Source organism: Mytilus galloprovincialis, chromosome 7 (assembly GCF_965363235.1).
Source record: "Mytilus galloprovincialis chromosome 7, xbMytGall1.hap1.1, whole genome shotgun sequence".
Lineage (NCBI taxonomy): Eukaryota > Metazoa > Mollusca > Bivalvia > Mytilida > Mytilidae > Mytilus > Mytilus galloprovincialis.
In genome coordinates, this window is record NC_134844.1 from 41,657,407 (window position 1) to 41,674,315 (window position 16,909).

General features: G+C 31.4%; 1 protein-coding gene across 1 annotated transcript; it reads right to left on the reverse strand.

Moving 5' to 3' along the window:
- Positions 1 to 821: 821 nt before the first annotated feature.
- LOC143083019 (uncharacterized) lies at positions 822 to 15,158 on the reverse strand. Its single transcript, XM_076259133.1, has 13 exons — positions 15,047 to 15,158; positions 14,090 to 14,488; positions 12,560 to 12,694; positions 11,944 to 12,135; positions 11,182 to 11,324; positions 10,130 to 10,304; positions 7,999 to 8,143; positions 7,587 to 7,751; positions 6,508 to 6,601; positions 5,515 to 5,709; positions 3,671 to 3,917; positions 2,972 to 3,127; positions 822 to 1,210 (listed from the first exon to the last, which is right to left on the reverse strand). Exons 1-13 carry the CDS (start codon positions 15,051 to 15,053, stop codon positions 906 to 908), a joined length of 2,358 nt encoding a protein of 785 aa, XP_076115248.1. The 5' UTR covers positions 15,054 to 15,158; the 3' UTR covers positions 822 to 905.
- Positions 15,159 to 16,909: the final 1,751 nt, after the last annotated feature.

The following is a 16,909-nucleotide window of genomic DNA, read 5'->3' on the forward strand; positions in this document are numbered from 1 at the left end:
CACGTTAATTATCCTTTCAGCAACTCTTACAAGCCTTAATGTCTGTCTCTGTCTTATATACCCTCTTTTCTAGTAGCATTCCAAATGTATGACTCTCTATGCCAGTCTTCCCTATTGCAGGAACTGTGTATTTAATTTATTGTTAATTTGTTCTCATCCTGAACTTACGTAAGATACTTTCCATTGGGCAATACGCATGCAGCAATCAACCAATCAAAAACATGTCTAGAGTTCTGTTTCACGGTGTATGGTTATATAATATGACGTACTAAAGTTTATCGTCGCGCCTTTTCTTAAAATATTTTGAATCAGCATTTCGATTGAACTTGCTTTTCGGTAACTCTAAGAGAATATACTCAGATCGGTACTTTATTCTTTTTGTTATTTGTAACTCGGTGGTTGTCGTTTGTTGCTGTACATCATATTTTTGTTTGTTTATGTTAATTGTTTCGTACATAAATCAGGCCGTTGATAATATCGTTTGAATTGTTTTACATTTTGCCATATCGGGACGTTTCATAAAAAAATTTGCTATGCGGTATTTGGAAAGGCCGTATGGTGTCCTATAATTGCTAACATCTACGTCATTTAGTCTCTTGTGGATGCTTGTCTCATTGTTCATCTTACAACATCTCCTTATGTTTTCAAACAATAACCAGCATAAAAAGTAAGATTCCTATTATCTACTTGATTCTGAGACTACTATAACACTGTGTTATTTTATAAGTATAAAGACAGATCTTGACTGTATCTATTGATTGTATCGAATATTGTATTATATTTAATAGAACTATGATGCCAAAACACTGTGACAAAAATAATTTTGTTTCCAATTTGTTTATTTATAATTACAATTAAGACAAGCATTCAATGTTTACTATTTGGCTAATTAAAACATCTACACTTCATGGTTCATATACACTGTTACCAAGGGTACCCATATATTCACCCCATGTTTGTTTCTCTGGTGGCAGGAATTTGAGGTTGGTTATTTTATTCTCAATGAAAGAATTCCTCATTCTTTCATGTATTGTCACATTAAGTGGTGTGTACATTTCATTGTCTATGATATCCTCCAAACTAAATTTATAAATGTCAACATCAAATTTCATTTTGACAAAATGAGCATAATCATCACGTAATATTCCAACGGAAATCAGATTCACAATAACATCTAACTTTCCATCTCCATCCACATCCCCAATAGCTCCTGGAAATATAAATGATTAATTTTCAGACTTTCATGGATAGTTCAGTTTTTATAACTTTCATTTAGTCAATTATAGTTAGTAAGCTACATAAGGTTATAATGTTCAAATGCATAGTTGTTTAAAAAAAGAATGTACTCATTTAAACTTTTTTGTAAATTAAAAAAAATCCTATATTGAAAAAACAAAAATTTCATTTTAAGATCAATGTAATATTAATTTACAGTACATCTTTATAGCTTGTTTGTTTGTGTTTTTTTTTTTACATTTGATATAAACGGCAATGTGACCTAACAGCATAAAACAGCAACATCAAACGACAGCCTGCAACAATATATATATAGATATATATTTGTTTTGACCAATGTTGTTCTAAACAAGTTATTATATAAAAAATCGAACGAAAGAAACTTTTAAAATATCAAGTACATAATACTGGTCGGAATGATTTTGCATATTTCCTATTTGATAGATTTGATCTATAAAGAGACAAAATGCTTAATCTCGAAATAGTAACATTCTACTCATTAGTATATTTTTTTTAATCAATTAAATGCCCAACTTAAATTATAATGATATGGCATTGTGGGCAAATTATCACGTTTTTATTGGCTTAAAGCCGTAATGTGGTGACCACCTATGGGTTCGTAGGGGTTAGAAAATTTCATAGGGGTTCATGACGTCACGTCTACTGTTAATTGTGACATCATAAATTGCTGTTGTTGTGTTTCATTGGTTTTTTTTTCTCAACAAAACGCAGCAGAAAACGTCCAACCTGCGATAAATTCGTTATACGGTTAACTACTGCCCCCCTACGGACCATAGAGGGTAAATAAAATCCATAGGGGATTCGACCTACAGCCTCACCCCCTATGGATTGTACTAACCTCTAACCCTCTTTGGATCCGTAGGGAGTCAGTAGAGAACTATATAACTTATAATATCGGAGTATTAGTAATCAGATGTATCACAATTGCAAAATGAAAACAACCCTTGTGGATCAACTGAAGCATTCTTCTGGATTTGCATTCACAAGTAATGCTTAAAATGTACTTTGAAGGCAGGCTTTGAAGAGCTAAATAACAATAAGGGGTCTAAGCAGAATATCCAAAACAAACAAATGTCAACTATGTTAAACCTCTTCTGGTTGACTTTAAGTTCCCGATGATACTTCGGTACCGGCATGAAAATACGCATATTGTTTTTATAACATTTGCTAATTTAAAAAAAAACCAGATGAGATTATTTAAAATGTAGTAATGTAACTGCATGCATAGCAATGATTCATCCAGTTTTGAATTAACTTTGTTCCTTTGTCGATTGTGAACATCTTTGGAAAGACAGTAATTTTAAAATTGATACAGTTAATATTATTAGTTGTGGTATAGTAAAGAACTAGCTATAGAAATTATTTAATTCGTTACATTGTCATGCACATGCTACCAGTCAGGAACCTTGTAAAATGTATTCTATATCCTGTATTTGTGTGTAAAAGTAATAAGATAATTAAACGTTGATACAGATCTTTGTTATTTCTGTTTATTTACTAATTTTATGACTGTATTAATTTATTCGAGTAATTGCGTATATGCTGAAAAGCTGATAACTTAAGCTTGTTATTAATTTACCAGAAGATTTTTCTTATTAAAAATAGTTTTCAATAATTTGACGTTATTTCACGTCATTAATCTTTCTTGCTCGGATATTATTAGGTGCAACGAAGGTAAAACAACGATTATTTAAGACTTGAAAGTATGTCATACCCGTTGTTCTTTCATCTGGTTGAACCATGACACACATGGTACCAGGAGCCTGACGTTTGCCTCTTGTCCATGGAACTTCCAACTCTGTTAGTGTATGGTTATCCCCAAACGTTTTTACAACTTTTTGTACGGACTTTCGATCCTCGTCTGTCAATTCTGAAAGAACGCATTTTAATATCTTTAAGAGCACTAAGTGTTTCGACAGATCGTGATGATCGATATATAAAACACGAATAAAACATCCATTAGTCTTTTTTTTATATCGCTTTTAACTGGCTGACTAGTGTGATAACTAAAAAGTCCTTTCACACCATATCTTTCTAAGTAATTTTTAGTTGTCTCGATTTGCTCTCATTCTTTTGATCATTACAATATACAAACTTTTCGAAAGGATATTGTTTTACTTGATATTATTTATAAGTTTGAATATTTACATGGTACAAAAACCACAAGAGTAAATGCCAAATAAAAGGTATATTGTAGGTAATTTTCTATTTGTTTGTCATTCCTGATTTACCAAATTAAATTCAAGAAAGTTCAATTTCGGTAAAAACATATTTCCATTTCAAAATAAAAATCTTTCAGTTATCATGTGTCCTCTGATGATAACCAAAAATCTTATTTTCATAATGTGTTCACTGAAAATTAATAGCAATCTAACAATTTTCATTTTCCTCTGGCAATTAATAACAATCTTACTATAATAATGTTTCTCTGATCCCTTTTCCCACAATTTAATTGGCGCCTTCATCACTGTCCTGTCCATTGCAAATAACTCAGTTATCATTAGAGTCTGGTCAGATTCACATTCTATGAAATCTTTTGGGACTGCTCGGCGTCTTCGAGTGAAATGACTTTCTGGTAGTAAAAGTCCTGGTGCATCAAAATTATCATCATCCACTACTGTTTCCTCCAGTTCATTTGAATTTGAGCTACGCCTGTTTATCTAAATCATCGTCATAAACAATTAACGATTTACGAGGAAAGATTTTGACTGTTAAATTTAAAATGTTTTGAAATTCATTCAGTCAAATTTAATGAAAGACAACGTTTCCGTGATATATGTATATTAAGTGGGTTTTTTTTCTAACATAACTTATTCGTTTCGAAAATATCTGGAATCTTGAAGTGTTTTTTGTATGCATTTCAAATGTTTTAAGTAGTGTTGTCAACGGTTAACCGTTCGAACAACCGATTACCGAATACCAAAAAAACGCTAACCGGTTAACCGGACTTTTTTCAATTTTCTTAGATTTGATATACATTTGTATTGAAATCATCAAATAGTTAGGTTTTATTTAAAAATTGTCGTCGTGGTAATTAATTTGACAAATCAATTGTCCAGTAAATTGATTGCTATTGTTAATCCTAATAACATAAAATTAATTAGAACTTGTCTCTCAGCTCGGGGCACGATCTTAAAGACACATAATTAGTTTACATGTTTTTTTAATAGTAACTCTAAATCAGTAATGCGATTAAATTTTACGACTTACTTCATTATTTCGTTTCTGATCTAATATTGTGTAAACCTACATCTAAATGTGCAAACTCCGTCGTGAAGGGTTTAGTCTTACTTAAAAACGAAATGCTAGCTCAAAAATTGTAAAATGAAAATCAATGTGAATGTACACAATGTATACGTGGTAGTACGAGTAACATGCAAACAAAGTAAAGAAACAGGCCGTACAGTGACCTATAATAGTTGTTAATTTCTGTGTCATTTTGATCTCTTGTGGAGAATTGTCTCATTGGCAATCATACCACATCTTCTTTTTTTTTATAATTAAAAATTCAAATTGAAACACTCCACATCATTCTCGGTGACAACAAGTGAAAAGGAAAGAATAATCAGTTTCAGACATATTCAATTCTACAAGATCAAGAAGTGTTTTTTTTTAATTTTTCAATCTGAAGCTGGTAAACACGCTATTGTTGATACGGTATAGTTGATTATTAAAAGTCAAACTTCGTCAGGAACCCACACAGACAAGCTTTAAAATGCCAAAGGACAAACTTCAATTCTAAAAGCGTAAATTTATGACTTGGATGAAAGGTTTTCAAATTGACACTCATACCACATCTTTTATCTATGTGTAGGGTACTATTGATAGAGGCTTTCAAGCACCAATTCAGACTACCGGTTAACCGGTTAATCGGTCGAACAATTGTTCGACTAACCGGTTACTCAAAAGTGTACGATTTGACAACACTAGTTTTAAGTATCAATTATATCATGATTACATGTTAGTTTATTGATATTTGCTCTGTATTTTTTTCCCCAATCAAGTAGTAGTAAATGGGACCTTGACAATCATACCAAGTCCAACGTTATACAGATCTTGATATCTTAAGCCACCACTGTCCCAAAAAGTCCTTGTTTTTAGTCTAGCGCAAGATAATCAAAATAATCAGTCGATATATTAAAGCGCATCTTTACATTTTACTTCTTGTTTACTTTTATTTCTTGATTTTGATACATATATATTTCATTGATGATTGTTTATATAAAACTTCAAACAAATTTGTCTTCATTTACTTACCACTCTTTGAGCTCCTGTGGCTCCATGAATTGCTGCTTGATTTAATGCGCCATCACCCTTACGACCTTGCATGCGGAATAGAAATACATCCCTGTGGTAACTACTAGTTCTGGCCACCAGATCTGATGACACATCATATCTATGACTGGTGGTATTCCATAATACGACACCATCCTTCCCATCAACGACAATCACCTTTTAAAATGGTAGTAAAATATTTTTAAGGTGACCTACTGGTCCAGGTTCTCTTGGATACAGAAAGTTTAAGTATGTTTTTGTATAAGATTTCGGAAACCGAAAATTAACCATAAAACGAGGCTTACCTCTAAGCATGTAGTCAACAATTTTGATAATAATCACAAAAGTACTAAATAAAGAAATTTATAAAAAATATTTTTTAAATCACAATTGTGAATATGACATTAATCATACCAAGTTTTACTTCTGTAGATCGTATTTGAGCATTAAATGTATCTTCGCTGATGTTCGAGGACAAAAAAGGGAACATTTCGTTCCATAAAACAACATGAAATTACATGACTCATAAAGAAAGAAAATTGTATTCTGATACAATATTGTTTTGAATTATAGAAACAAGCAGGCCAAAATATAGACTGATTTGCTGTCAATAATATTTTTTTTTATATTCAAAATAGCTTTAATACATCCCACTTTTTATGATTACGAAAAAATAATTTTCGATTGATCAAATTAACTTAAAATACGACATAGAAATATTTGTATTTCAAATTATTGTACATTAAACAGTTCTTTAAAACTTGTTCTGATACTTCTATTTATATGCATAGCATATAAGAGATAAAATTATCCCAATATATTTATAAACGTCTACTAAATGGAGATATTATACCGATCTCAACAGGAAAAGGCATCGATGTACAAACATTGAAATATAGGTGCGTATACAATCAAATTGTACAAAACGTGAATCCAGTTGTATGACACATAACTTTGATTTCAAATTAGTCTTACATCAGTGCTATTATAGTATGGCCATGCTCCTCCACTCCAGTGGAACATAAAATCTAGTGTATCATCATCGTTAAAATATCCTGGAGCAGGGGAACTAAAATGAATGAAATGCGATATAATCTATGAACACATTCATTAAACAATCAAAAACTATAATTAAAAGACTGCATACAACACCCTTGGCAACAAAAATCAAAGAATGCATACACCATCATGAGCAAATGTTAAAAAAACCGATGAAAGAACAATCATTAGTCCATACTACAAAGAACAAACATTAGTCCATGCTACCAAGAACAAACATTAGTCCATACTACATAGGAAATGAAAATAAAAGACACTTATATTATTGTAAGTGAACATAGTTTCTGCGAAGGGTTACTTGTAGAGGCACCACTAATAATTCAACTATCATTTTCATCATGACAAGAAAACATTCGGTTATAAATTGCATACAGTGATATCACACTCGATGATGAATAACAAGATTGTGGTTGCAAGTTAAAAAGTTCCGTGATCTTCTATTACACCAACATTTAACAACAAAGCAATCAATTTTTGATGTATTCTATTAAACTTTCGAACAGCTAGAAGACTTCAACTTTACGTGGTTAAATAACTTCTAAGTAAGCAGCAATCATCGTCCATCAAGGAAATGCATACCGATTTTAAAAATGCATTTGCTGTCGTTGATTGAATGTTTGTTTACAGATATGGAAAGTTTACAATAAGGAAATAGAGTTTTTTTTCTTTTAACGTTCTCAGCCATTCCTAATGGTCAATTACTAGGTGTAAGTCACTATATAAAACAGACTTACTGTAGCTTTTATTTTAAGCTAAATAGGATAGATGCCATTCAAATAGTCACCAAACAATTTAATAAGTGAGAGGATATGATTTTTAAAACTAACTATTGTAATGTAGCAAATAAAGTCGGTTCTGTCTTGATTGAAGATTTTCAACACACATTTTAGATTAATAGTACACGAATGAAACCATCTGTTTGGCAATAGTCAGCATCAGTTATGATTTAAAAAAAAACTAAAAATATCGATGAATGTCAGTTATACAATAAGTACCTGTAAGATTCTTTATCCTCAAATTTGATCTTCCATAAAACATCCAATGTCTCGCCGTCAAAAAGAATCATTGTCCCGTCAAATGCCGACATAAGAATATCCTTCACTCCATCTTTATTTATATCTACAAGAACTGGTGGAACCATGACCCCATTTGTTTCTGATCTGAAATGTAAAAACATTTTTTTTTCTTTAACCTTAAGGATCGCCAAAAGAGAAGCAAACGATACCTAAGGGATCTTTAAACTCATAAGTTTAAAACAAAGTGATGATACCATAGCAAAAATGAAAACGATAAAAAATAAACAGTTAATTCGTATCGTTTACCTGTATATACCAGTACAGTTCTACTTTTATTTGTTCGTATGATTAACTTTCACAGTTTTGCTTATTATTTGTTCATATTATTTACCTGTACAATTCGATTTCTCCTTTAAAATTTGGTTTCCTATATCCCCATTGTTTATACTGTCCTCCCACGGTTGGTGTTTTGTGACTATGGTCTAGATTGTTTACATATCTGTAGAAGTCTGGCACAGATATTGCAAGAAATAAACCTAAATAGAAAGAAAAAAAACCAACATTTTAATGTTGCAATAACTGAATCTTAGGCATTATTTAAGCTGAAAGGAGTATGGAACCTTTTTACTAGGGATGGCAACGAGTACTCGAGTACTCGGGTACTCGCTCGGAAGGCCGAGTACTCGAGTACAATTTTAGTACTCGGATACTCGTTTGCCTGTTATACATTTTGAGATATTTTCTCTTCACATTTCCACTCACTTTATTTCCGTTGAAATATTCCCTTCGTAATACTAAATAAAATCAATTAAGAACGTAAATATGTTTATCCTGAGGCTACTATTTGTTATAGTAGTACCAGCAACGTCCTTTTCTTCCGAGGGAATGTTTTCATGTGCACTACATGTAACAAAAAATAGAAAGTCAAACAGTCTTTCGTCTGAAATTGTTGACCAGATCATATTTCTAAACAAGAACAAAATCAAAGTGACCGGCGGTGAACCCTACGCAACTGATTAGAGACATTTTTAACGGTGTTTGTATACGGATCAACACTTTCATGGATTAATAATTAACTCATCACACGCCGTAAAACTTACCTTTGTATATTTAAATTAATTTAATTACTCTGTATTTGAAACTTAACAATAATTGTTTAATTTACAATTGAAAGATAGGCGAAAGTACGAGAGCGACATTAAAACCCAAAAAACGGAAATAAACTGACAACGTCATGGCTAAAAAAAAAAGAAAATCAGACAAACGATGGTGCAAAAAAAGGAAGACTGAGCAACACGAAAGTAATTTGAAGTCCAATATCATTGTTGACAAATTAATGGACAAGTCCTATCATAAAAGATACCAACTCCTCATGAACAGATGATACTTATATTGTCTACTTTGTCGGACTTATAATATGCAAATATTTTTGTTTTTTTATTGGAATTTGGTTTATGAACACGTTCACAAACTATAATTGCTATTATGATAGGTTACTTGTAGAAACGGCGGTCGGTAATTCAATGTTTAATTGACACAAAAAAAAAAAAACAACAGAGGAGCAAATTATGTGTGTAGAACGTTTGTCTTATGTTTATGAAAGGTAATAACAAAAACACTGCAAATTTAAACTTTTCAATAGACGTTTAAGATTCATCCGAGTACTCGCGAGTACTCGAGTATCTAGACAGAGTATCCGAGTATTAAATTTCAGATCTTTTGACATCCCTACTTTTTACACATTAGAGCAGAACAGTATTATCAAATAATACTAATAGAATATGACAGAACATAGATTTTTTTGGGAGACTTCAAACTAGGATCTATGACATAAATAACGATTTCGACATGCTTTTGTCAACTTCTCTCTCCTTAGTTAGACGATATCGTCTTCCCTTTTGATTATAGCGTTTATATATATATATATCGATTGATACGCTACGCGCATGTATGTTCACATTATACGGTATATGAGAAAGAGACACTGAAATCGACACCGCACATTTGAGAGTTGGTTCATCGCTTATTTTATTTGTAGCTCAACTCGACAGAAATATGTGTTTTCGCGATTTGTTATCTAGAGACATCAGTATAGTATGCATTAATAAAATTAACCGATTGTGTCGTAATCCTTTTCATAATATGTTTGACTGAATCTAAATTTGGTTGGAGGTTGATGCAAACAAAGCAATCGATTGGCCCGTTCTCCCTACGTTTAGGGTTGGTTGACTACCTCAGGTCCCCATGATTTGTAAATTCAAAATAGATATACGAGATATAAACATTGGTAAACTACTGTTGCCTCTTTTAACTCAACATCTATTTGTTTTAGAGAAAATAACGTATCAATTTAAGCATGCATGTTGTTCCTTTAAAGAAAGGTTACGATTTTGTATGTCAAACGCTTCGGGAAAGGAAAAATGATTACCAACTTTAATATTTTTTCTTGTTAAGTTTCGAAGTACATAAATTTCACAAAGAGGCTCAATTAAAGAATCATAATCAATTTCATTTATTCATACCTCCGACTGTTTCCCCTCCACTACCATACAATATGTACATTGAGCCATCCCTGCGCTGATGTACAACAGGTGATATATACATCTCCTTATCCTCTGGCATATCTAAATAACGACCCATTATTTGTCCTGTTGCTCCGTTTATCATTATCAATCGTCCAGAATGGCGTTTATGGTTCTAAAATACAACGTTACTGTGAATAACAGGATCTAATTTTTTCTCGTTTGATTCATCAAAATATCAAATACATTTGTATGTTGACGTTTTGTTTGGTTTACATGTAACCTGGATTTGTTTTCTCATAATCGTTTTATGACTTTTGAACAGCGGTGCAATACTGTTGCCCATATTTTTTTTTTAGAAATTGCTTGAATTAATATAGAGGAGACTAGAAATTTAAAATTTTAACAAAGTGCTATCCTTCTGATTAGGCAAAATATACACCTCGCGATTCCATATTATTATCTTTGATTCGGCATCTTATGAAACGCGAGATAGTTTTTTTTTCAATTATATATGAGGCACAGCAAAATAGATTGTAGGTAAGACATAGGAGTTGTTTGGTGCATATCAAAACTATCAAGCATATTAATAAGTTTCTGTATTATTTGAAAGTTTCATGATAGGCAAAAATATTAGTGCATTGTACTGCCTACTGCGTTTTTGCTTCTAGTGGGATTTTGGGTTATTGAACTTTCAATCCGCTCATATATAAACGACAATCACACAGATTATTGGAAGATATTTAAAGCAAAAAGCAGACAGTCATATTGAATATCAAACAAAGGATTCACAAAGAAATTCAAAGTGTGGTTTTTTTTTTCTCGAAATGTTACACTAAAAAATGAGGTTTCACATGACAAGAATGAATAATAAAAACGGTAACCAAGAAGCAGACAAGTCTGCAAATGAAAATGATATCTTTTTCAATTGTTTTACTGTATTTAGTATCTAGAAGTGATACAAATAATTGCTTCATAAAATATTGCCCCATGTGACTGTGTCCCTGTCTGGTTATTATTGACAATGGTACTAATTGTTCCAGTTATCTTACATCAGCAGCTATAATTGGATCTCCTCCGTGTGATATTACAATTTCATTGATACCATCATTGTTCATATCAGGTATGGGTGTTGTTGTATATATATTCCAACCTAGTCTCAGATTGTCAGGGTTAGAAACCCATAGAGTTTTACCTAAACAAAATGTAAAATCATTACTGTTAAATGTCAAAACACAGAACGAATAAGAACTTGGGTACTCATGGAAAGCTAAATCATTGAATTGTGTTGTTCAATTTGTTAACGTATCCCTTACTGTTATCATTTATAGGACTATTGACTTCCATAAAGTTCTAACGAGGTATCACGGTTAAACTCCACCGTTTATAGAAATGCATAAATAAACTCATCATAGATACCGGGACTAAATTTTGTATATACGCCAGACGCGCGTTTCGTCTACGAAAGACTCATCAGTGACGCTCGAATCCAAAAAAGTTAAATAGGCCAAATAAAGTACGACGTTGAAGAGCATTGAGAACCAAAATAGCTCTGATTATGGTACGTATTCCTTTCTGTGCATTCATACTTAAAAGCGCATAAACCAACGATACACTCATCTTACAATGTAGCTACCTGGATTAAGGATTTTACACCAGACGCTGAAATAAAAGGCAAAATAAATTACAAAGTTGAAGAGCATTGAGGACTCAAAATTCCTCTGTTCTCTTTCATGTAATTGAAAAAAGAAGACTGTTTTCGTTTATATCATAACACATGGTTTTGAGTTGTGTTTTCAAAAGGTACTTCATACCTGTTTTTGGGTCAATTGCTCTAAGATCTTTTAGCCGTCCAGAAACTATACAATCATCTAATCCATCCTGATTGACATCAACGCCGTGACAGTTCATGGCAAAAATCTCAGAATATGTTTTTGTTTGCCAAAGTAATTTTCCATCATAACCTCTTAACGCAATCACAGCTCCTGCACACGGTGTTTCCATTCCTAAAATGCATGTGAACGAAAATAATTACTATTCCAAATGTAAAGATCATATCATATATATAAACATCGGAAGTAAAACTTTAAATAGTACAAAAAGATAGACGCAATAGTGAAGTAAACATTAATAAATGCAAGTAAACAGTATCATAGGCATATACAATTGTGGTTGGTTCCTTATAGGCTGCATACTAAATGCGATACGAAAATACGAATCTGACATTATGACTAAGGCAGATTTTTAATGGCATATGTACAAGGATTAGTTGCTCGAAAAAATCTCTTGCCAGTAAAAGAAAATCTAGTTATGTTTTTGACCACACCGATTCATTGCAGATTCCAATATCATTTCAGTCGTTATCATCAATCAGATTAGACTTGTGATACATAAGTAATAAATATTGGCAATTGAATTAACAGGTTTTACCATGTTTTGAACAAAATTTATCCATTGTAGATTCCAGGACCATTTCAGTAATATCTTTACCAATAGCCAGACCAGTGAGCACATCAAGCAATCCATCACCATCTACGTCAACTAATCGGATGCAGGATTCTGAACCTAGTGAAAGAATACATTATCTATTGCATTTTATAATCATAGCTATATTCACATTTTCTTACTTTTAATGAAATGTATATCTTTTCAAATCTAAATCCGTTTTTATTGGATTTGTATCAAAGAAAAATCATAACTGATCATTTGATATTCAAAATTTTAAATTAGGAACTACAGAATAGATTGGTCGGTATATAAGTTTTAAAAAGCTTTCTTTTCCTGTATTAATATAAGAAGCATTTTCATCAAAATAGTTTCTTGGGTACGTTTTCATTTTGATCGGAACCAACATTTGTGTGAAAAAAAAACCACGATGGTTAAGAAATTTAGTATTTCTATCGTCAAAATAACATACATCAATCTTTTTCGAGTTATGTAAATTTTTTCCCCCTTTTCTTTAGGACATTTTCATTTTTTTTTTGAAGTACACATGTTTTTTTTCAAATTTTTATTACACTTTTTTTTATCAATATGTCAATGTTTCGTCAAACAAAAAAATATTTGTTCTGATTTGTTAACTAGTCTTTTACAGAAAGGTATATATAAAGGCAACGATAGTATACCGCTGTTCGAAAGTCAAATCCGGGTAACTAAAACTGAGTGAAACACATCAAATATAAGGGTAAAACAACGAACAACAGAAACACTATAAATGTTTTTGTTTTTCTACTTTATCAGAGTAATTTGATATCAGAAAATGTATAACAGAGTTGTATATAGTAATGAGAATAAAGAAAAATTCTTTATCTATATTCATGGTTATCTTTGTTTCCTAGGTATGATCATATGAAAAAATAAAACAAATTGAAAACAACAAAATAACAAATCAACATTAATTACATACAAATGATTACAAGTGATTCAAAATGATTAAGACACAATTTTATAAAAAATTTTATTAAGTAAGACAAGCAGAAGAATACAACAAGCACAGTGTTTAATAATATAACTAGGTTAAGAAAAGGGGGTCACTGAGCATTACTACATCTATATATCATTTAAGGAAACTTTCCTATATGAGGATACATTTTCAAATAATTTTCCGAGTTTATGGAGTATGAAAATATCTTCAGAAGACATAAGCCAAAGAAATTGTGATTTAATATCTTAACCACTAAAATTTTAAACTGTTGCTTTATTTTATTTAAAAAGTTAAGACGAATATTTGAAAGTTTGTGACACTGAAGAAGAAAATGAGTTTCATCCTCAACCTCAGTACCACACAATTTACATATACATTCTGACACTGTCAAATTTTTGTACCTTCCACTCTCAATCTCTAAATCGTGAGCACTGATACGGAATTTTGTTAAGTAATTTCTATGTTTAAAATTTTTCTGCAAAAAACAATTTCCTATCATGCGTCCATATATGTTATCAATTAAGTTTCTATCTTACCCCAATCTGACAGCTTTAAATGCCAGGGTCTAGACTCTTTTATAATTGAAGGCCGCTTAGGCAGTAGTTGCTTTGGTGTATATTTTTGTTTAATCGAAAATGGAGTAAAGAATCCAGCTATATAGCCTACTCCAAAGAACAAAAGTGACAAAGCTAGCATGACGGCACCTCTTGTAGGTGTACACATGGGGTCTTGTTTTCGTGCCGACTGTCGAAAATTATATCCATGCCCATGTCCATTTTTTAAATTGGTGTGTATTAGTCCGACTTCTGCATCTTGAATTTTCGTTCCTGTGTTATCTGTTTCTGTTCTCTGCTCATCTCCAAAATCATCATCTTCACTATCGCTTCCCATGGGTAGAAGGTGATTGTAATCAGAACTTCCATGTGTCCGTCCCCCTAAAGCAATATCAAACCGTTAGCAATGCATCAAGACTAAAACTTATGAACCAGTTTTGAAATTCTTTCAACTATTTTCCATTCGTTCCCATGTTTGATTTTCCGTCGATAAGGTCTTACGTTTGATAAAGACAGTTTTTATAGACTGACCCTTTTTGAAATTACATTAGTAAGTATTTTCAAAATAATTTCCCCATAAATTGTAATTTTAATCATATCTCAGTGGTATATACTAAAACATAGAAAAATAAAAAATAAAAAAAAAAACAGTACACGTGTAGCAGTATCAACTCAAATGAAGAACTATACAAAACATTCACTGTTTATTCATATTTTGAGCGTTTCTATTATGCCTTACAATAACGTGGTGTGTTTAATTTTTATAGTAACATGAGAAAAATCATTCTCGCTGATAAATTCAAACAATAGCGACGAAGTTTATTCAAGTGCACTATAGAAGAACTTTTGTAGTGAGTACTTGTATAAATTAACAAACAAAAAATAAGTTGCTTTATAATTTGATGAAATATGAAGAAAAGCTGAATAATATAATCTTACCTGGCATTGTTTGGTATCAAATGTATATCCAGAAGACACTCCAATAAAAGTACATTTATTCTTATCTCTAATAAATGTCCAAAATAAAGTAGAGTTCAAGAAAGTTTCGTCAAGATAAGATTGGAAAGATGGACATATCCCTTAAGCAGCTTACATATTTAACCTTCAACTTATCTTCCGATTGTCTCCAATGTAAACACATAGTTATGTTAATCAGAAGTTCCAATTTTCTTTGTCAATTTTTTGTGTTCAATGTTTGTTTCGAACATTATTTTCATATTGTTTCATTTTAGAAATTCTTGTTTATTGACAAATATACCATCAGCGTATGTATAAATAAAATAAAATCCCTTAAATTCTTTGTGTTTATATATTTTGAATAAAATATAATGAACCAGCAGGTTTTAAGGTATTCAGTTTTATCCACTTTTTTAAATTTGTTTTTACTTTAACTGCACAGTCCCTTACATAATTTAAAAATATTTCACGATCTGCCATAATGTGCTTCTCTACCTGAGCGAAATTTGGCAAAAAGATATCGTCACAAGTAATTGAATTTGTACTTGTATCACAGAAGGTTTAGTGTGTGTTTAAAGGCTATTCCGTTATTATTTCTTCGACAAATCTATGCCATTTGTTTCCACGTTTGTTTTATATATATATATATATATGTCTGAAGCTTTCTGTTTTTACTGTGTTCTTTAATTGTTTACACGACTTAGAATTGATGTATATACTTGCTAAGACTAAATAATAGTAGTCTAAGGTTATTATCCCCAAAAATATAATGTAACAGTACAGTAATTATATAATATTTTGCTATATTAGATCGATACTTTTTCCATACATACAATTATATACAAAAATGTAAGCTGACAAAGTTCATACTTACTGAATCCAACGCAAATAGACGCTGTGAATTTTTATTCAGAATACCTCTCAACGTCTACATGCCACTATAAATACTCCCCACTAAAAACAGATTATCTTTAGCTAAATAGATTGATTATTAACTGTCATTAATAAAATATAGATCGGTTGAATTCATATGTGATCGACGATTTAAAAAAGAGATGGGTTAACCTAGAAAAGAAGACAAAAAAGAAGATAAAACATTGTAAATGCGCTGTAAGCTGTCAGACAAAAGTATCACCTTGAACAATAACAACATGTAAGTATCGACCTCATGTACACGTAGGACCATAAGTGATAACAATTGGATATACATGTATATGTTCCAGACCGTATGAGTATTTGGACCGTACGCGTACGGTCTGGACCGTATGCGTACTTTTTCAAAATACGTATACGGTCGGACCGTACGCGTACGGTCTGACTAATATTAAGAAGTTGGTCAAGTTTATTAGATACAAATGTATATAACAGATCAACATAACTTATATCTCAAATTAATATAAAAACTTCAATAATAATTGAAATAAAAACTTTTAAATATTTTAACTATTTAAAAAAAACACGCTTATTTAATCTGTTAATCTCCTGTATTTAGCATGTCAGTAATTCATTAATTGCAGCCCAGTATGCTCATTGAAATTGAAGTTATCGGAAGTAAACATAATGTGGGAGGACAATTGTCATAGAATATTTAGGAACTTTACAAAAAAATGCATATGCAAAGGAACATGCATGAACAAAACATGTTAATGTAAAAAAAATATATGACGTTCCTTGTGGTAGCAAGACTAGTGTCACCTTGGGCCAGAGTAACAAAATAGGATTCAGATGTACAATTAAACAAATATTTAATGTCAATTGTTCGCGTATTCACTTCATCCATCTATTTGTAATAATAACAATTTGTATTACTAAAAATAAAGATTTTGATAAATATTTGTTTTTAAC

Excerpts from the sequence above, each read along its gene's own strand:
- LOC143083019 (XM_076259133.1), bottom strand. Across the intron at positions 10,305-11,181 it reads ATCCAATTATAGCTGCTGAT|AACCATAAACGCCATTCTGG; the intron begins GTAAGATAACTG and ends GTTGTATTTTAG. Across the intron at positions 7,752-7,998 it reads GGAGAAATCGAATTGTACAG|ATCAGAAACAAATGGGGTCA; the intron begins GTAAATAATATG and ends TTTACATTTCAG.